Genomic DNA, 20,407 nt, shown 5'->3' with positions numbered 1-20,407 from the left:
AGGAAGCCCTTGCTCTCAGGCTGGCCTGTGCGCTTGTGACCCGAAGGCAGTGGTAGGAAGGAGAGCCCTTGTCCACACTCTGGATGGTGCCTGGGAGCAGTTGAGCAGGCAAGCCCAACATGGTGGCATCTCAGCACACAGTTCTTTGCAGGTGGGGGCTCCTGTCCAAGTGACAACCATCATTTACCACCACTCAGCCCTGGCCTCGAGTCCAGACCCACTGGGGACTAAGGGAGGGTGGAGCCCTAACCCACTTTCTCGGGGACTGGGCCAGCTGAGGGGTAACAAGCAGAGGGACAGAGGGACTGGACGTTACCAAGGGTCAGCTCCAGGTCAGCCTGGCTGTGCCTTCCAACCGCCCAACTCCCGCACACCTGCTTCCTTCAATGCTGTGGGCAGTTGTAGGACGTCCTGCGAGGGTTCTCCTGTGCAGGGCCGGCCAGGCAGTCCCCGAGCGAGATCTCCAGTCCCCCTGGCCACCCTGCCCGCCCATGCACGAGATGCTCCCTCTGCAGGGGTGGGAGACCGGTTGGGTGCGGGCCTGGCCTGTGGGTGCTAACTTGGGGAGACTCGGGCTGGTGGACACCCGTGTGGGCAGCAGAAAAGGGCTGAGACATGGTGTGCGCCTCGCAGTGCCCAAGAGAGCTGCCTGACCGATCAGTGCACCAGGCCAGGTCTCCCTGGTGGCCACCGTCCCTCAGGGACCTTCGCAGGGGTGTCTCCACAGACCACCCTCCCGGAGGCAGCTGCCCTGCTGGGAGGGGAGTGCAATTTCGCATAGCCTGCTCCCGGGTCCTTGTCCCGCCCCACGCTCGAGGCGCTGGACCCACACCAGCAATTTGGCCACACCCACTCCTTTGACTCCGCCTCACGCTCGAGGCCCTCCAGGACGCTTTTGGCTCCGCCTCCGAGCTCAGGACCCACCCTTACGCCCAGGTATAGCCTTCCCTCTCTTCGCCCTTCCCAGTACTCAGGCTCCAGGTCTCGGCTCTGCCCCAACTCTCTCGGACGGCCCCACGCTCCGGCCCTACCCGCATCGGTGCGGCCGCGCCCCACGTTGCTATCCTCGCCCGTCGTCCCCGTCCCGCCCCATGCTACTGGCCCCGCCCCACGCCTTGGCCGCGCCTCCCACTCTCGGCCCGCCCCACGTTCTCGGTTCCGCTCCCACGCTCCAAGCCCCGCCCCACGCTCCTGGCGGTGTCCCTCGTCCCTGTCCCGCCCTCACGTTTCGATCCCACCCCATGCTCTCGGCTCCGCCCCACGCCCCGGTCTCGCCCCCTGTCCGTATCACATCCCCACGCTCCAAGGCCCGCCTCAGGCCCCGGGATCCGCCTCACAATACAGCTCCGCCTGGTGCTTCGGCCCAGCCGCACGCTCACGGCCCCGCCCCAAGCCCCTGCCTCGCCCCGCGCTTCGGCCCGCCGCACGCTCTGGGTAGTGCTTCACGTTCCAGCCCCGCCCCACGGTCTAGGGACCGCCTGCGTCCTGGTCCCGCCTCGGGCCTTCGGCCCCGCCCCACGCTCCGGTCGCGCCGCACGTCCGGCCCCGCCCCGCACGCCCGGCCCCGCCCCGCCCCGCGCTCTCGGCCCGCCTCACGCGCTTGGCCCCGCCTCACGTTGTCGGCCTCGCCCCCACGCTCCCGGCCTCGCCCCCACGCTCCCGGCCCCGCCCCGCGCTCCGGCCCCGCCCCCGCACTTCCGGGCGGCGCCGGCGGGGGCGCTCCGGCCTGGGCTTCGGCGCTCTGGGCTCGGGCTCCCCGCTCGGGGAAGCGTTCGCGGCCGCCGTCGCCGCCCGCAGGACCGGCCCGAGTCGGGCCGGAGCCGCGTTCCCCGGTGCAGGCGGGTGAGAGCGGGCGGCCGGCCTCGGCGGCGCCCCCGCGGCCTGCCCCGCGCCCGCCTCCGGGCCGCCGCGCCGCCGCTGCCATGGGGGCCGCCCGGGGCCGCGCCCCCGCCCCGTCCCGCCCGCCTCGCCGCCGCTGAGCGCATGGGCCGCGCCGCGCCGCTCCGCGAGCAGGGCCGGGGCCCTGCCGTCGCCGCCGCCGACGCGCGCGGGTGAGTAGTGCGGGCCGGGCGCGCGGTACTGCGGGGCGCGGGCCCGTGCGGCCGCTCATTGTAGGCCGCGTAGGCCGGGCCGGGCGGGCCCGGCGCGGGACCCGGAAGACGGGCTCGGAGGGTGCGGGCTGGGGGCGCGTGCGGGGAGGCTTGCAGCACTGAGCAGGTTGTGCGGGCCGGGTGTGCAGACCGTGTGGTGCGCGAGGAAGGTGTGTGGGGTTCCAGGCTGTGAGGGCAGGTGTGTCAGAGGGGATGCTAGCAAGGGCCGTTGATATAGGGCTGTGTGAACCCGGAAAAGTGCGGGGTTCGGTTCTGAAAGGCAGTCCCTTGCTCTAGGTGAGTGGAAGAGTGTAAGGAAGAACCAGGGTTGTGTGAGAGGGGGTGGGGAACGGTCTTCCTGGAGGAGGCCAGGGCGCGCAGCTGATGTGTTTGGTTGGTCGGTGTCAGTCGCGGGCCTGGAGCCTGCTTCGGGTGTGTGTGGGGTGCAGAGGAGCCGCCGTGTGCAGAGACCCTGGACGGAGGCTGGACAGTAGCACATCCCTTCCCTCTCCCCCGCAGCAGAAAGTAGGAATGAGTGAGTCTGAAACCCAAGGAGGGCACTCCCTCCGAGGCAGAGGTGCCTGAGCTGGTTCCAGGCTGTGGTTTGGCTGCTCTGAGTGGCTGTACTCTTTCAGGTTGATGCCTTGCCCCCAGAACTCTCTTTTGGGTGTGGGTCTTAGCTTCTTTCTCCACCCCACATTTTGGAATTCAGTCCCCCACGAAGCTAGAGCTGCAAGGCCAGGGCAGTGAAACTTTTAGCTGGGCACCGAGGACGTTAGAGGAAACACACACACAACCAGTTCTCCGGGGACTTTTCTCAGCTCCTCTCTAAGATAATGTAAGAAGACTCCTTGCCGTGCATCTCAGCCCCTCCCATTTGCTTGCATTTATGCTCTGTGCTTCTAAAAGAAGAATCTCACGCATACTTGGATCTACAGGCCCTGTTTTGAAGAACACACATGACCCAACCTGACCTTCCAGGATAGCAGTGTTTGGGTTTCAGTTTTAAGAACTTCTCTTGAGGGACAGGGTTGGACAGGCATACAAAATACGATGTTTCTGTTGGATTTCCAGCAGGTGTGGGTGTTTCTTGGGTTTCTAGCCTCAGGAAAGCTAAGTGGACTTTTTTGGGCTACATCAGTCATTGAGAATTTAGGTGGTGGAGGAATGGATTACATCGTAAAACAGTGGCCCTCACCCTTTCCGAGTTTAATGATGGGCAGTTAGGAGAATGTCACAGTCACGCTCTGTTATTTTCACACTGCACGTCAGTTAAGAGTTAAAAAGCTGTATTGGAGTGAAATAAGTAAGCATCTACATCTCTGTAGTATGGAGCTGGCTGCCGTGGAACCCAGGGGTTTGCCTCCGCAGTGACTACGGGAGACTTTAAGGCTGGTATCACAGTTGTAGATTACTTTTATGGAATCCTTTTATTGACGGTGGTTACAGGCTGTTGGCTGTATTCGATGCTTGTGGGCATTTGACTCTGTGAATTAATAGAGCTGCTTTATGTGTGGTATGTACGTGTGTAGACGCTGAACGCCTGGTGTGCTTCTGTGTGGGAACCCAGAGACTGCAGGAATTAGGGGGCGTTTCGATAATGCCAGTGATTCCGAGAGGTGCTCACGTCCTTTCAGGGACACCAGACGTCTTCTGTCAGTTGACAGCCAAAAATAGATGTGAATTATGAGAACTGTTTCTTCAGGACAATGGAAAATAGTTTAGAATGATTAGGGGGACTTGTTCATACATGAATTAAAATGTTAGCTTTTAACGACAACCACAGTTTTGTAATAAAGGGCTAGAATCTTGAGTTTCTTGCTGTTTTTATAGCACAATGGTTCAGCATCTATGAAGGGCTAACGTTTGGGTGTTCTGACAATTGTCGTTTGCCTTCATGTCGATGAATTAAATATTCATTGGTGCCTGTTAGTTGCAAGACCTTGTGTTAGGCGCTGCAGATCTTGTGGAAAATGTTTAATCAGGTTGCTGCTAATAATGTACACAGGAGACATCAGCGTCTTCAGAGCAGGTGACGGCGACATGTAATTAACCTCCCGTTGGAACACAGGGACTCGGATCTTTGTCAAGGCTCGTGAACTAAAGAGTATCTCTCAGGGTAAGGCTCAGGCCAGGCATGGGCCCTCCTTCCTGAGAAGGCATCCTGGACAAGAGGACGTTAGATGTCCATGAGCTGGGCTGGAGCTACGACACCACGGGTGCTCATTCATGTTGAGGGGGCTCAAAGAAGGCGCCTTTGCAGTTGAAGCGGTCCGTGACAGCAGGGTGCCACAGCCCACGGGCCTTGACCTTAAGAAGCAGGCTATTCCTGCTGAGATTACAGCCTCCCTGGTAGTTTTTATAAAAAGTCATTTGCTGCAGAAATGTCATCTGGGGCACGTTATTGTGACCCATGCCCTTCTGCCTTCTAGCCATCAGCAGCCGCGGGCAGGTGCGGTGACAGCCCAGGTGTGGGGGAAGATCCCGTGTCGGCCGTGGCCCAGAGTGTGGGGTGGTGGCCAGGAAGAGCCACCCTTTGTGAGGGACCAGGTTTTAGGAGTTAATTTTTCTCCCTCTGGCTTGTTTGGTGCCCTCGGCATTTGGACTTGACACGCTTCTCCCCAACCCACTTGTAGCCAGACCACTTGGATCCCGGTAGGCCGAGTTGTGGTCACCTGTCCGGCCAGGTCGGGACTTGTAGCTCAGCTCGCGGGCTCTGTGAGCTCCTGTAGGGTACGGCAGTGGGGACGGAAGGCCGCGGACGAGTTCTGACCCAGGGTCGCCTCCTTCGCACCTGAGGCAGGCTTGCAGCAGCAGCAGCAGCAACAACGCCTGCAACACTCTGGTCTCTGAGGGGGTGGGTGGTTTGGTTTTGAGCTCACGGAGTGGAATCGTGAGCTGTGTGCTTCCTTAGCTAAAAGGTCTAACTGTTTGGATTTCATTTTTTTTTTCCTATGCCTTCTCTTTTCCTCAGAGTACTAAATTGCCACTTGCTATCAGAAGGACGCTTTCCTTAGAAGCAAGGTCAAGTGCAGCTTTCTGGTGGGAGCATTTTAAAGATTGTCCACACTGGTGACATGAGAAGGCCGCCCTGTGAGGGGGAGGGGGTGTCCTTGGATCACTTGGGCGAAGGCACCGAAGGTGACCCATCCTCGTTCGTATAGTTGTGTGTTGGGAATTAAGGGAACACCTGTGCGTTTGCACATGTTAGGAGGCACACGACGCGTGAAGTGATGGGGTGGGCAGAAGGCATCGTGGCTGTGGGCCTAGGGAATGTGGGGAGCAGACGTGACACCCCGCTTCTGGTGTGTGACGTGTCTACCTTTTGGTATCTGAGTGTGGCAGCAACCTGCAGTGCTGGTGGGGCCGCCCCGTCTTAACACGTGAGGAGCCAGCCCTCACCCGAGTTTACACGGCCACGAGGATTACAGGGCACGTTTCCTTCCTCCAGTCCTGTCTCCCTGGAGCTTGCAGAGCAGGACTGGTTGTGGCTGAGACGGGAGGTCCCCGGGCTGCCGGTCTCCATAACGTTCTCGGAGAACGACCCTTGACGGGAGAGGCGCTCTCCCTGTCCTGGGCATTCGTTTTTTCGATCCAGAGGCATTCCTGTAGTTGTAAGAGTTCCCAGAAATGGTTTTAACGTAGCACAAACCTTGTGACGATGATTGAAACATAAACTGAATGTCTGGCTTTGAGTTCGAGCGGGAGGGCATCATGGCGAGTCTTGTCTTGAGAAAACCTCTGTGGTCACGTTTCCGTGGACCCACCTTTCCTAATCCTTGTCCTCTTAATGGTTTCAACAGGACAGATTGATTCACTTTGGAGCTGTAAGTACTGATTATTAGGGTGCAGCGCTCATTGTACAGTGACGCAGGATCCCACAATGAGTATCCAAGAGCAGGGTTTCCCTTTGGACCTTGGAGCGAGTTTCACCGAAGATGCCCCCCGACCCCCAGTGCCTGGTGAGGAGGGTGAACTGGTGTCCACAGACCCCAGGCCCGTCAGCCACAGCTTCTGCTCCGGGAAGGGTGCCGGGGTTAAAGGTGAGACTTCAGCAGCCACCCCGAGGCGCTCGGATCTGGACCTGGGGTATGAGCCTGAGGGCAGCGCCTCCCCCACCCCGCCATACTTGAAGTGGGCTGAGTCGTTGCACTCGTTACTGGACGATCAAGATGGGATAAACCTGTTTAGGACTTTCCTGAAGCAGGAGGACTGTGCTGACCTGCTGGACTTCTGGTTCGCCTGCAGCGGCTTCAGGAAGCTGGAGCCCTGTGACTCGAATGAGGAAAAGAGGCTGAAGTTGGCCAAAGCCATTTACCGCAAATACATCCTCGATAACAACGGCATCGTATCCAGGCAAACTAAGCCAGCTACCAAGAGCTTCATAAAGGACTGCATCGTGAAGCAGCTGATAGATCCTGCCATGTTTGACCAGGCCCAGACGGAGATCCAGTCCACCATGGAAGAAAACACCTACCCCTCCTTCCTCAAGTCTGATATTTATTTGGAATATACGAGGACAGGCTCGGAGAGCCCAAAGCTCTGTAGCGACCAGAGCTCTGGGTCGGGGACAGGGAAGGGCATACCTGGATACCTGCCCACTTTGAATGAAGACGAGGAATGGAAGTGTGACCAGGACCTGCACGAAGACAGCGGCAGAGACCCTGCTCCCCCCGGCAGGCTCACGCAGAAGCTGCTTCTGGAGACGGCTGCCCCGCGGGCCTCCTCAAGTAGACGGTCCAGCGAAGGCAGAGAATTCAGGTGAGTCAGGTACCAGGCGTCCGTGTCTGCGCGCACGTCCGAGACCCACCCAGAGTACCCGCAGGGGAGAGGTGTGGGTAAGGAGTGGTCTTGTCTTCCAACCCCTAGTCGGATATGCCCCTGCTGCTGTGGGTGACTTGTGGTTTGAGTCCTTACTCGTGACACCTGCACATTTGTCCTTAAATGTGTTTGACGTTTGTCAGTTGAGACTTTTATCAAGAACAGTCTAAAATATGTGGCTTTGTAAGTCATTGAGAACATGGGAAGTCTTAGAAATCGTTGAAACTCAGAAAGACGCTGAAACTTACCCTTTAGCAGTGAAATTTGTATCGTCTTGCATAGAGGTTGGATTTACGCGATAGACATATAATCCTTTTGGCTTCATGGAGAGGAGTGAACATCTGAAAGCGTCAATCCTTAGAGAATTCTGGATTGTTGCATTTTGTACGGGTTTTCTGGGATTCTTCCTGGAGGTTGGGGAGGGGTGGGGGAGGACACTACCATGCAGCAGAGTATCGGAGCACTTGGGGAACGTCCCCTGGATGGAATTCTAGGGGCGGCCTTTTCCTCCTGCTGCTGTGTGGTCCGTTCCGAGCATCGTGTGAAGTGTGAAGTCGTGGGGGGAGCCTTTGCCTACAGGCTCCTCGCAACTTTGGAGGCACCAGTGGTGTTAATCGAGAAGTTGTTACAGCTTGGGAAACCTGTGTCTTCATCCTCTTTTCTTGGTGGTTCCCCCTGCGGTTACTGGAGGTTTTGGCCGTGGGTGGGAGCCTCTGGCCGATGTGAGCACATGTTGGTAGGCCACTCCTGTGTCCCGTCTTTCCCTGTAGCTGGTCCTGGGGACTTCTGCCCCTGAAACCTTCAAAGCGTGGCATCTGTGTGACCCTGCTGACCACACTGACTTAATCAGGAGTCAGAAACTTCGTGCTGTGGCTCTCCCGTGGAGTTATTCAAAACCTGGATCATTTCTTCAAGCTCACTGTGGCAGAGAAACTGGCTACTTGCTTAATAAGCACAGGATTAAACGTTTCTAAGTTTTAAATATCATTTAAGTGATGGGATTCAAGATACCCCATTTGAACTAATTTTTGTGTGACTTTTGCTCATTGTCTTTAGCTGAATGCTGTCGATATAGCAAGCTTTTTAGGACAGAACTTAACCATGAAGTTTTTCTGAGTAAGGCTAGCAATTGACACAGTTTTTATTTTTTTTAAGTTTTTAAAAAATGTTTATTTTTGAGAGAGAGAGACAGAGCATGAGCGGGGGAGGGGCAGAGAGAGAGGGAGACACAGAATCCGGAGCAGCTCCAGGCTCTGAGCTGTCAGCACAGAGCCCAACGTGGGGCTCGAACTCACGAACTGTGAGGTCCTGACCTGAGCTGAAGTCGGACGCTTAACCAACTGAGCCACCCAGGTGCCCCAAAGACTTTATTATTTTAGAGCAGTTTTAGGTTATCAGCAAAAATGAGAGGAAGGTCCAGAGGTTTCCCATTACCCCCCCTCCCCCCACCAACACACAGCCTCCTCCGTTGTCAGCAGAGCACTACCTTTGTTACAGCTGCTGAACCTGCGTCAACACGGCATCACCACCCAAAGTCTACATTAGGGTCCGTTTTTGGTGTTGGACACTGTCGGTTTGGATGAATGGACGATCACCGGTTTCCACCATCGCAGCATCACACAGAGTAGTGTCACTGTCCTGCCTATTCAGCCTCTCCTCTCCCCCAGCCCCAGATAACTGCGTTTTGTTTTTTTGTAACACGGTTCTGCCTTTTCCAGAATGTCCTGTAGTTGGACCCCTACAGTGTAGGCTTTTCTCGCCGGCGTCTTTCACTTGGTAATTCGCATTTGAGCTTCCGGCGTGGCTTCCCGTGACTTGATGGAGCATTTCTTTTTCTTTTATCTACATTTATTTATTTATTTATTTATTTATTTATTTATTAATGTTTATTTTGAGAGAGAGAGCACGAGTGGGGGAGGGACAGAGAGAGAGAATCCCAAGCAAGCTCCACGCTGTCAGCAAAGAGGGCATCGTGGGGTTCGAACTCACAAACTACAAGATCATGACCTGAGCCAAAGGCAGACATGTAACTGAGCCACCGAGGCACCCCAGTGCTGAATACTAGTTCATCGTGGGGATCGACCACAGTTAATTTATCTGTCACCTGCTGAAGGATGTCGTGGCTGTCCCCACGCTTTGGCAATCGTGAGTAAAGCTGCAGTACATACATACCTGTGTGCAGGTTTTTGTGCGGATGGGAGTTTTCACCTCCTCTGGGTGAGCGCCATGCCAATCAGGCTCCGTGCGGTCAGTGTGGAGCCTGACATTGGGCTCGATCTCATGAGCTGTGAGGTTATGACCTGAGCCTAAATCAAGAGTGGCACGCCTCACCGTCTGAGCCACCCAGGTGCCCTACAGGTGCCTCTCCTAAGCACTGATTGTGCCCGGACACGTGTGTCAGCAGGGCCACCATCTAGGACAAGATGACTCGGGGGTTCTCCCGAACCTAGAGCTTCACGGTTCCTTGAGTTCACCATCCTGGGGCTGCTCCACGCGTGCCCTCTGGTGTTCAGCCTCCCTGACCAGGTAAGCATTTTCCCTGTTTCCCGATAGGAGGCCTGAGTGTCTGTCCTCACTTGGCCTTACGTGTGGGCACGTGGCTGTTTCTCATGGAGGCAACTTGAGGAAAGTTAGATGAGCGTTACCCAGGTCTCTGTCACACCTGGGAAAGCAGCGGTGCTCCCTGGCCTTCTGCTTTTATCCTGCTCGCCCGGGGCCATTTCGAGCCCCTGGGCCACGGGATCCCAGAATCCCTTGCTGTTCTCTGTGTCTCTGCGCAGACTTTCCCAGTCTTTATTGCCCACAGTTGGTGGAACTCTGAATAGGACTTTGGTTGGCTCCCACCCATCGTGTTCACTGGTGTAGAAGTGGCAGAGGGTGTGTGAATGATTTGGCATCAGGTGTAGGGCCCAGGGGCTGTGGGACAGTAGCTGGCAGGCTCAAGGTTTACTCCCCCATGAAAAGCATGCGCTGGCCCCCCAGATGCGTTGAGGGACTGTGTGGGAGGGCCTGGTTGGTCACCTGCCTCAGCCATTCAACCACCCACACTTCGCAGTCACTGCTGTTTTTTTTTTTTTTTCCTAATTTTTTTTTTTAACGTTGATTTATTTTTGAGACAGAGAGAGACAGAGCATGAACGGGGGAGGGGCAGAGAGAGAGGGAGACACAGAATCGGAAACAGGCTCCAGGCTCTGAGCGGTCAGCACAGAGCCCGACGCGGGGCTCGAACTCACGGACCGCGAGATCGTGACCTGAGCCGAAGTCGGACGCCCAACCGACTGAGCCATCCAGGCGCCCCCGCAGTCACTGCTGGTTTTAATGACTGACGTTGGCAAGCGCTTTCTGTTTCTGTCTGCTACCCTTACCTTCTTCATCCGGTGGGAAGTTCCCCCAGGACAGGGTCCCACAAATTTTTGTGTGTCTTCCTGGTGGGCCAGCCCAGTAGGGTGCTTCTGGTCAGGGCTGGTCATCATGGTCATGGCCAGAGAGTGGACCGTGGATGCCGTTTATAGCAGGAGCGGCTCCACATTTAAAGGGCAGACAGCTGGTCCTTTCTAGGGCCCCTTCATATTTTGACTAAGGAACTGTCTGTCCTGATGGTTGGCTCATTGACTGTATTTAAAAGGTCAAGAGAAAAATGTAAAAAGAGGAAATGCCCCAAATGTATATAATTTCCACGGAATGCAGAAAAGCAAGATTGGTTTTGGATTTCTGATTGGAGTTCAAGTGGAGCGGGGTGTGGTTCAGGCTGTGGCTCTGGGGACGGCGGCCTGGCTGTGGAGGGTACAGTCTGGGGACGGTGGCCTGGCTGCAGAGGGTACAGTGTGTGCATTTGTCTGGTTAATAGTGAGCCTGTTCGGTTTGACCACCAGCAAATTCTCTTCGCCATTGAATTTTTAGACCATCTCTTATGGAGTGTAGCGAGCGTCTGGCTCTCCCTAAAGCCCTCCCCCTGCTGCTTCTTCTGCAGTGCTGGTAGTTCCTTTCAGTAGGGGCATGAAGCTTAGGGAGAGACCGGGGCCCGTTGGCATTCCCTTGTCATCTTCTAGATGTGTGACCCGTTCAACTAGATGAATTCTTCTAACTGAACAGATGATCCCAGAGGAGGTGACTGGAGACGTTTTCGGACAGCCCTTGGTGTGCGGCTGTGGGTTCCTGGGTCGGGAGTTTGCACGTCGTCTCACTCACCTTGCCAGCTGGACGGGGAGAACGTGAAGCTTGGTGGTTTAGCTCAATGACTCCTCACTTGGTGACTTCTCCACTAGACGGTGTCTTGGGAGGTCAGTCTCCTGCTTTGTGACGGAGGGAAAGTTGCTGTACCTCTCTGTGCTCATGTGTGAGATGGGGAGGGTGAGGTGATACCTGCCGAATGAGGTTGTCACGGGGTCCCGTGCAATCGCGCCTGGGGGTGCGGCCTATGCCTGCCCCGTTCCCCTCCGTCATGTGAATTTCGCCAACAGTGCTAGATGTTGGTGGGATTCGTATCTGGATTACAGTGGTTTCAAGGATAGGAATGCCATGTCCAGATTTTAATAATGGATTCCCTTCATGGGGCGCCTGGGTGGCTCAGTCGGTTGAGTATCCGACTTCGGCTCAGGTCATGATCTCACGGTTCGTGGGTTCGAGCCCTGCTTCGGGCTGTGTGCTGACAGCTCGGAGCCTGAAGCCTGCTTCATATTCTGTGTCTCCTTCTCTCTCTGCCCCCTGCCCTGCTAGTGCTCTGCCTCTCTCTCTCAAAAATAAAATAAACATTGAAAAAAAATTAAAGAAAAAATTCCCTTCAGGGGAGGCACAGTACCTCCCCGCCCCAAACCTGTCCCTCTCGTAACCATTCCAACCTGCAGAAGTGGTACCGGCATCTACCAGGCCAACCAAGCACTCTGATCCCTGCTTTGTTCACCTGTGTATCCAGTACAGCGTCCAGTCCTGGTTCCCCACCAAGTGTGTGTTGAATCCCTCTGCTTCCTGCTTTCTGCGTGCTGGCTCCCACCACCTCTTCCTGGGCCACCACAGAACCTTCTGTCTGGGCCTCTGTCTCTTCTCCCCACAGCACCAAAGCAGTCCCTCCTAAGTGCCAGTGTGACCGCGTCTTCCCTTTCTCCAGCGCCGTCGGGACTTCCCACGGCACCTGACCTGACCCCAAGCTCCTGTGATACGCGTGTGCCCGTGCTGGACCCCGTCACAGAGGCACGATCATGCTGTATGCATTTCCTCTACCTGTCAGTGGTGTACATGGCCATTAAAATTTCTAAGCGAGTTAAGGAGAGTCAAAGTGTTTTTCGGTCCGCTAAAGTCATGTAAAACTCCATGGTCTTTGACAGGTTTCAACAGAGTCTGGGAAAGTATCTGCAGATAGCCATCAGACTGGAGAATTCTGGAATAGAGAGGCCCCTTTGCTTGGGCCTTTGCGTCAGTGGGCTTATGACAGGGAAGTGCTTGCAGAGAGCCCATGAGCAATGTTGTTGGCCAGACCCTTTGCACGGACGGCGCTGCCCGTGGCTCCGACGTGCCGCTGTTTCAGGACGATTTCGGGAGAGCGTGGGGCTGGTGTGCTTGGCTTGGGTGCACTTCTTGGAACTGAGCCATACGTATAGGTCAGCCGCCTGCTCTGACCAGCGCATTCCCGTGTTTGTGCCCTGGTGTCACAGAGATTTGAATTTGGCCGTAGTCACCAGCCCTCTTAATCTGTTCTAGAGTCCCGGCTGCATTACGTCAGTTTACCCCGCAGCTACTGGAAGGAGACTTGGGTGAGTAGTGGTAGGTAGCTCAGTAGGAAAGAAGGGCAGTCGAAGTCTGCGGCCTGCTTGAGGCCGCATACCTGTGTGTGGGGAAGGAAGTCGGTGTTACTGTGTTTTCCCTCTGTGTCACATCGGTACAGATGGTCGGTTCTGTGAGCCACTCAGGGCCCTCTTAGAGCCCGTTAATTCCAAAATTCCAAGAAGCGTTGATCTGAAGAAACGACTCAGTGTATCTCCAGTCCCTTCCCGGGACCCGGGCTGGTTGCCTGACTTTGTTAAAATGAACCACTTCGGCGTCTTCGGAGAGCTCACGGGAGAGGCCGTGCACAGGGCCTGCTGCACCCCTGTGGGCAGCCCCCCATCGCTGGGTGTGTTCCAGTGCTGGCCCTCGAGCCTTCTCTGTGAGCCAGGGAAATTTCTGGTAGCAGCTGGGGTTGGCTCTTCCAGTTCCAGGGGACAGAGGCGGTTAGGTGGTCTGGTGGGCGCCATCGGTCCATTCCCGAGCCCTCAGCTCCTCCAGCTTGGTGCACTTTGAGTTATTTAAATGCTTTTTGGTTTCGTTTGTTTGTTTGTTTCTGGCATTGACCCTCTCTGGATCTTAACTAACGCATCTTCAGTGTAGGGCCAGTGTCTTCTCTTGAACCAACATTTTAAAGTAACCGTAACGGGTGCCCTGCTGGCTCGGTCGGAGCGTGTGACTCTTGATCTCAGGGTCGTGAATTCAAGCCCCACGCTGAGTGTAGAGCCTACTTAAAAAAAAAAAAAAAGCCATAAAGAATGTTGCTGGCAGCATTGCTCGTGACGGCTAACAGAGTAACTTGAATGTCCAGTAGCCCGGGTGGTCGCACAGGGATTGTGTCTGTACAGCTGGAGAACGTAGGCTTTTGGCTTCACTGCATTTTCCAAGTTTCTTCAAAACATATTTATAGAAATCAGGTGTATAGAAACAGGTTGCATGGAGGCCTGAATTCTCTGCTTTCAAAAGTCTATATTTTCTTTAAGAAGGATGCATGAAATGTTTCCTTTTAATATGATCTTAGATTTATTTATTTATTTATATTATTTTTTTAACGTCATTAAAATTTTTTTTAACGTTTATTTATTTTTGAGAATGAGAGAGAGCGAGCGAGCAAGTGAACACGTGCGAGTGGGAGAGAGGCAGAGAGGGAGGGAGACACGGAGTCCGATGCAGGGCTTGAACTCATGAACCGTGAAATCGTGACCTGAACTGAAGTCGGACACTCAACCGACTGGGCCACCCAGGTGCCCCCTTAAAAAAACCTTCAAAAAGACCCCCCAAAACCCTTAGCAGTCCCATGTCCTTCCTCCCCTCCTCTCCAGGACGGCCACTTCCGTCTGTGTCTGAGCCTCCTGTGTGTCCGCTCTGCCGCCACAACAAAACTCCGTGCACTTGGGGCTTAGATGGCAGACATTTATTTCTCAGTGTGGGGGGCTGGAGGTGCCACATCAAGGCCCCAGCAGGGCCGCTGTCTCACCATTTCACCCTGCGGGTGGTGAGGGAGCAGGCCCCCTCCCCCCCCCGCTGTGTCCGAGTAAGGGGTGCTAAGTCCTGTCATCAGGGCTCTTACGACCTTGTGTAGCCTTCACCACTTCCGTAGAGGCACCCCCTCTAAATTCAGAAATGCCGGGGGCCGGGACCCCAACATAGGGTTTGGGGTGATGTAGGCTTTCAGGCCCTCACAGCCGCGTTGAGTCCTGTGTCCCTACTGCTGTCTGTAGGCCACCTGCTATTAGACCATCTCTGTTGGGGTTCTGGCTCCCTGCCACCCACCCTATTTGTTGGTACACCCTAGGTTTGGCTTCCATCCATATTTGTGTATTCATTGCTGAGCTGGGCCAAGCTTTTTCTTTCTTTCTTTAAAAAAAAAATCTTTAATTTTTAAAATGTTTATTTCTTAGGGAGAGAGAGAGAGCGGGCGAGCGCATGCACGCGGGGGAGGGGCAGAGAGAGAGGGAGACACAGAATCCGAAGCAGGCTCCAGGCACTGAGCCATTAGCACAACGCCCGATGTGGGGCTCGAACCCACGAATCGTGAGATCATCACGAAGTGATCCCACTGAAGTGAAGTGAAGCCACTGAAGTCAGAGGCTTAACTGACTGAGCCACCCAGGTGCCCCTAAATGTTTTTTTTTGTTAAGAAGTATCACTTTTTTGTGTTTTTTGAATTATAAGAGCTGTGTTTTTCCCTTCGATTAGTTATTTGACTTTGTGATGTACATTTTCCCTTACTCTGTATCAGCTTAAGAAATGCCTTGTGTATATATGTCTCTGCATTATAAAACCTGTCAGACAAACTGTTTTTCTCCAAGAGACATGTCTCCTAAAACCCTCCCTCTTCCCACTTCCCTTCAGGTGGTTCTTCATTCACTGCTGTGTAGACTGCTGTGTGACTGCCATGTGGTGCCGTGTGACTGGGGCGTGGTACCCTGTGACTGCTGTGAGTGGGGGAGAGGTCGAATGGGCTTAGAATTCCAGTTGGGGCGGTGGTGTCTCCTTCAGAGATTAAAGGGTTTGCGCCTCGTCTTCTTTCTTAGGGCCTTGTGCTGGGGAAGCCTGAGTCCATTCTATTCATAACCCTTGGTCGTGGGTCCCCTCTCTGTGAGCATTTCTGGGTGCCCTGTCAGCAGCGCTGTCTCATCGCACTGTGCCTGCTCTGTGGTTTTTGTTTCATTGTGCTGAACAAACTAGTCCTTCAATTCTGGGAATTTGTTAAATGTTACTTTTTTGATAATTTCCTATTTTCCCTGTTCACGGTTTCTTCGTTTCAGGGTTCCTATTATTTAGATGTTGGACCATCTGGAACGAGCCTTTAAATTCTAAATCTTTCTCCTATTTTCCATTTCTTTTTGTTGTGTTTTCTGATCTATTAAATTTTTCTGCCCTTGTTTTTTGAATGCACACTCTGAAAAAAACAAAAAACAAAAAATTTGTCTTTGTGGTTGTTGTGTTCATGGGTCAACATTTGTTAAAAATCTTTCTGGAGATGTCAGTTATAACTTCTTAATTACTGTTTTGCCCAGCTTTCTGGGTAAGGTAGTCTCTGTGTCCTCTGAGTTCCTTTCTTATGGGTTTGCTGTGGTTCCTGTCTTCCTTGCTGGAAGTTCTACCCAAGTGGTGATCCTTGGCTGTTCCTTCGTGTTTCACAGTGAGGCACTACAGATGCTGGTTGAAAGCTGTGTGCAAGGCGGCCTTTTGGAGCAGTGTGCTCAGAGTGTTCACGCCACCTGTGGACTTTGTTTGTTGTGGTCTTTTCTCTGGGTGATTTGCTTCTCCTTGACAGGGATGCTTCATGTCTCCTTTTTGTGGGGGCTGTCTGTTGGATTCTGGCGCTAAGTAGGTACAGGAGTTTGGGGTTTCCCAGGTGAGAATACAGACTTTCGCCTAGTCTCTCAGTTTTCGGTCCTGAGCCCCCTAATGTCTTCCCTGTACCCGATTTCCCCTTTTGCCTTTTGCAAAGGCCTTTTGCCTTCATTTTTTTTTTTAACATTTATTTATTTATTTATTTATTTATTAAAAAAAAATTTTTTTTTTTAACGTCTATTCATTTTTGAGACAGAGAGAGACAGAGCATGAACAGGGGAGGGGCAGAGAGAGAGGGAGACACAGAATCTGAAGCAGGCTCCAGGCTCTGAGCTGTCAGCACAGAGCCCGACGCGGGGCTCGAACCCACGGACCGCGAGATTGTGACCCGAGCCGAAGTCGGCCGCCCAACCGACTGAGCCACCCAGGCGCCCCACATTTATTTATTTTTGAGACAGAGACAGAGCCTGAACAGGGGAGGGTCAGAGAAAGGGAGACACAGAATCTGAAACAGGCTCCAGGCTCTGAGCTGTCAGCACAGAGCCCGACGCGGGGCTCGAACTCACAGACCGCGAGATCGTGACCCGAGCCGAAGTCGGCCGCTCAACCGACTGAGCCACCCAGGCGCCCCTCGTCTTCATTTTTACAGACGCTGTTTGTCCAGCGTCCTCCAGGAGTATGTGACCGAGGGCTGTGTCTTCATGCTGGAGGGGTGTGAGGACCGGGCCCTGCAGGTCTAACTAGCCCTTCACTGATGCTCAACAACCTGTATTTAGCGTCATGCCCTCCACCCAGCCCTCGGTAGGGAGGTGCGGTTGGTTATTGCCGAGAAGTCCTGCACGTGTGTGGGGGAAGCCTGCTCCTTGTTTCTGTAGAGCTGGGCCTTATTTGCACAGGTAAGAGAACTCTGAGAAGAAATCCGTGAAGGGTATGTGAACCTGCTGTTTGGGGGAGGTCTGATGTAATTACCTTGAAATATGTAATTTGGAGGCGGCAGCATCGTGAAAGGATTCTTTCTTTTTTAATACAAATTCATTCAGGACACCTTTAATAATCTGAGATCACTCAGTGGGTAAAAGTTGTATGCGGACGTGGTACTTCTCGGGGGAACGCTTATCCCGGGTGTGAGGCTTGTCTGTACTGGATGTAGCTGGAGGGGTTGGTGTCTGGGGGGGATGTGGGTACTGTCTCTCCCTCTGGTGTGACTGGGTTTCTTACCGCACCTTCTTGAGGACCCTTGGTTCATCTCAGGACAATTGATCCCTGTTCTGGTGGTGGACTATGATACGATCGTGGTGTTTGGAGAACAGGAGGAGAGTGTAAACACCGTGGGGCACGCATGTCCGAGAAAAGCTGCGTGTGAGCAGATGGGAACAGATGTCTCTACTGTGTGGCCTGATGCGCTGCCCCTCTAAAAGGAGAGTTGACAGAAATACAGACACGTTCATTCGTTGAGTGCCCTCTGTGTCAGATAGTCTTCTAGAAGCCAGAGATTCACCAGTGAAGAGAGCAGACGAAAATCCCTCCGCCCGCGGAGCTTACAGTTTCTTTTAACAGGGAGCAGTAAAAGATGAATAAAACATAGAATGTTCCAGATGGTGACAAGTACTGTGGTGAAGTATAAGAGGGGAAAGGGCAGTAAGGGGCAGAGGAAGGGTTGTGATTTTAACAAAGTGTTGCCAGAGAGGGTCCCATTTGAGAGGATGACTTTCGAGCAAGACCTCAAGAAAGTGAGAGCACAAACCATGTACCTGGAGGAGGAAGAAGAGGAAAAGCAAGCAGGGCGGCATGGCTGGAGCAGAGCACTCAAAGGGAGAGCCATGGGGAGGTGAGCCCAGAGAGGCGATGGGACATTGTGATGGGGTTAGAAAAGCCACTGCAGCTTCCGCTTTGGCCTCTCTCTCGGGTCGTCAGCGTATTGATGGTATCTAGAGCTGTGAGCGTTGTTGACATCCCCAGGAGTCAAGTGACCCTCCACGGCTGAGGCTTTGGGGATGGATAGGAAGCAAGAAGGAGATGAGGTAGGAAGAAACCAGTTGAGTGTGGTGCCTTGGAAGCCAGATGGAAGGATGGAATGATTAGCTATCAAATGCTGCCGGTAGGTGAAGTGAGATGGGGACTGATAGTCATGAGGTTTAACAATGTGGAGATTATTGGGTGATCCTGGGTGATTCTGGCTGGTGGGGGTGGGCTTGGGGGTGATGGTGAGAGTGGGGGTGGGGGTGGGAGATGGGGGGGTGGGGGTGATGGTGATGGTGAGAGTGGGAGTGGGGTGGCAGCGGTGGTGGTGGTGGGGCGTGGGTGTGGGGGTGATGGTGGGGGTGGTGGGGGTGGTGGGGGGGGAGTTGGGGGGGTGGGGGTGGGGTGGGGAGGGGTGGGTGGGGGGGTGATGATGGTAGCGATGGTGGGGGTGGGGGTGACGGTGGTGGGAAATGGTAAAGGTGTATTGAAACAACTTTCAAGTTTAGCTTTCAACAACTCAAAGCCCTTTGAGAAGGGACCGTACCTTTGCCTGTTTCTGTCTCTTGGCTTAAAATAGTGGTTTGCAGGTCTGCTGTTGAGAGATACGTGTTGAGTTGAAATGGTTCTAGCCACTAGAAATCATTTGTGGGGCTTGCAGCAATGATAGCTTTATGCACTTGAGCCATTGCTGTCACGTTGTCTTTTGGGATCCTATCTTTTATTAAGGAGGCTGCTATCCGAATTGTGGTTTGTAGTCACGGCCAGCCACAACCTCTGCATTGGTTTTACCTTTTGGACCTTTCACTTTTGATAAAGAAGTCAATATGTTTTTAAAAAATAGGTAAACTAAGAAATTCTGTCTGATTTACTAAGTGTACAGAAACAAGCCGTGGCTTGTATGTACCGCTGCTAGTGAGTGTTGAGGCCGAATTGATTGGCTAAAGTCTCCCATCATGAATGTGAATATCTGTTTCTGATTTTGTTAGTTTTTTTTTTTTTTTTAAGTATAATTAACACACAGTGTTTTATTAGTTTCGGGCGTACTGTTGCTGTTAGGTTTTGGTTTATGTGTTTTGAACCCGTAGTTTGCATGCATACAAATTTAGAGTCATTATATTTTCCTTGTGGACTGGTGTTTTTATTGTTATGAAATTTCTCTCTTTATATCTGACAAAGCTTCTTCTTTTAAAATCTACTTTGATATTGCTAATGCTACCCCAAATTTTCTTTTGTTAATATACGCATGACTGTGTTTCTAATCTTTTACTTTCAATTTTTCTATATTCTTTTATATAAGTTGTTTCTTTTATAATCTGGATATGGTTTTGTATATGGATATTCCTTTTTTAAATGTTTTATTTACTTTTGAGAGAGACAGACAGACAGAGTATGAGCAGGGAAGGGGCAGAGAGAGAGAGAGGGAGACACAGAATCTGAAGCAGGCTCCAGGACCCGAGCTGTCAGCACAGAGCCCAACACGGGGCTCGAACCCACGAACCACGAGATCATGACCTGAGCCAAAGTTGGACACTCAACCGACGGAGCCACCCAGGCGCCCCAAGATTGTATTTTTTATTACTATTATTATATTTATTATTTGTTTATTTATTTTTTAAGATGTATTTATTTTGAGAGAGCGAGAGCATGTGCACATACAAGCGGGGGAGGGGCAGAGAGAAGGAGAGACGGAATCCCAAGCAGGTTCTGCACCATCAGTGCAGAACCCTACACGGGGCTTGAACTCATGAACTGTCAGATCATGACCTGAGCCGAGATCAAGAGTCGGACGCTGAACTGACTGTGCCACCCAGGTGCCCTAGAGCTTATTTTTGATGAACCCTTGTGTTAGATGCTTCTGTGTGATTTTGAACTAGGTAGGAGTCAGAAGAGAAGAGTCTGAAAAGATGAGTGGGTGCTGATAGGTGTCCCTGTTTCTCTGGACGTGACTTGAAATGGCCTCTGGGCAGGGAGGCTGTTCGGCCTTGCAGTGACTCTCTTTCTCGTCCCGAGAGCTGTCTTCAGTGGCATTTCTTCTGCAGACTGTGTCATAGCCTGCTGTGGTCAGGTACACGAGCAGACACTGAAGTCTATGCCCCACGGTTTGTAAAATGTAAATATATTTCGAAAGATGGAACCCTCCTCTTCCCCGGTCTCCCCCTCACCACTCTTGGCCTACCTGCCCTGCAAGGACTGACTGCGTGGAGGTAAATAATGTGAGTAATTTATCGGGTGTCCTTCCACAATGTCTTTACGCATGTTCGTATTAACATAAACATATTCCATTTTTAATACTTAATACACTTTATTTAAAAATTTTAATGTTTATTTTTGAGAGAGAGTGAGTGTGAGCAGGAGAGGGCCAGAAAGAGGGAGACAGAGGATCCGAAGCAGGCTCCGTGCAGTGAGCGCGGAGCCTGATATGGGGCTTGAACTCAAGAGCCATGAGATCATGACTTAAACCAAAGTCAAGAGTC

General features: G+C 53.1%; 1 protein-coding gene across 4 annotated transcripts in view; it reads left to right on the top strand.

Annotated features, from left to right (window-relative positions):
* Positions 1-1,701: 1,701 nt before the first annotated feature.
* The window catches only part of AXIN1 (axin 1), a 62,621-nt gene continuing 43,915 nt past the window's right edge, over positions 1,702-20,407 (top strand). For 2 of the 4 annotated variants that reach the window (XM_053894271.1, XM_053894270.1), the window contains exons 1-2: positions 1,702-2,051; positions 5,894-6,851. In XM_053894271.1, coding sequence (XP_053750246.1) covers positions 5,974-6,851 — 878 coding nt within the window. In that variant the 5' untranslated portion in view covers positions 1,702-2,051; positions 5,894-5,973. The remainder of the gene's footprint in view (positions 2,052-5,893; positions 6,852-20,407) is intronic. The other 2 variants (XM_053894273.1, XM_019437316.2) reach the window with 2 other exon arrangements.

Source organism: Panthera pardus, unplaced genomic scaffold, assembly GCF_024362965.1.
Source record: "Panthera pardus isolate Hobbes unplaced genomic scaffold, ASM2436296v1 HiC_scaffold_4, whole genome shotgun sequence".
NCBI classification, from domain to species: domain Eukaryota; kingdom Metazoa; phylum Chordata; class Mammalia; order Carnivora; family Felidae; genus Panthera; species Panthera pardus.
Note: the sequence above shows the minus strand (reverse complement) of the source record. Positions and strands in the feature narration are given on the sequence as shown.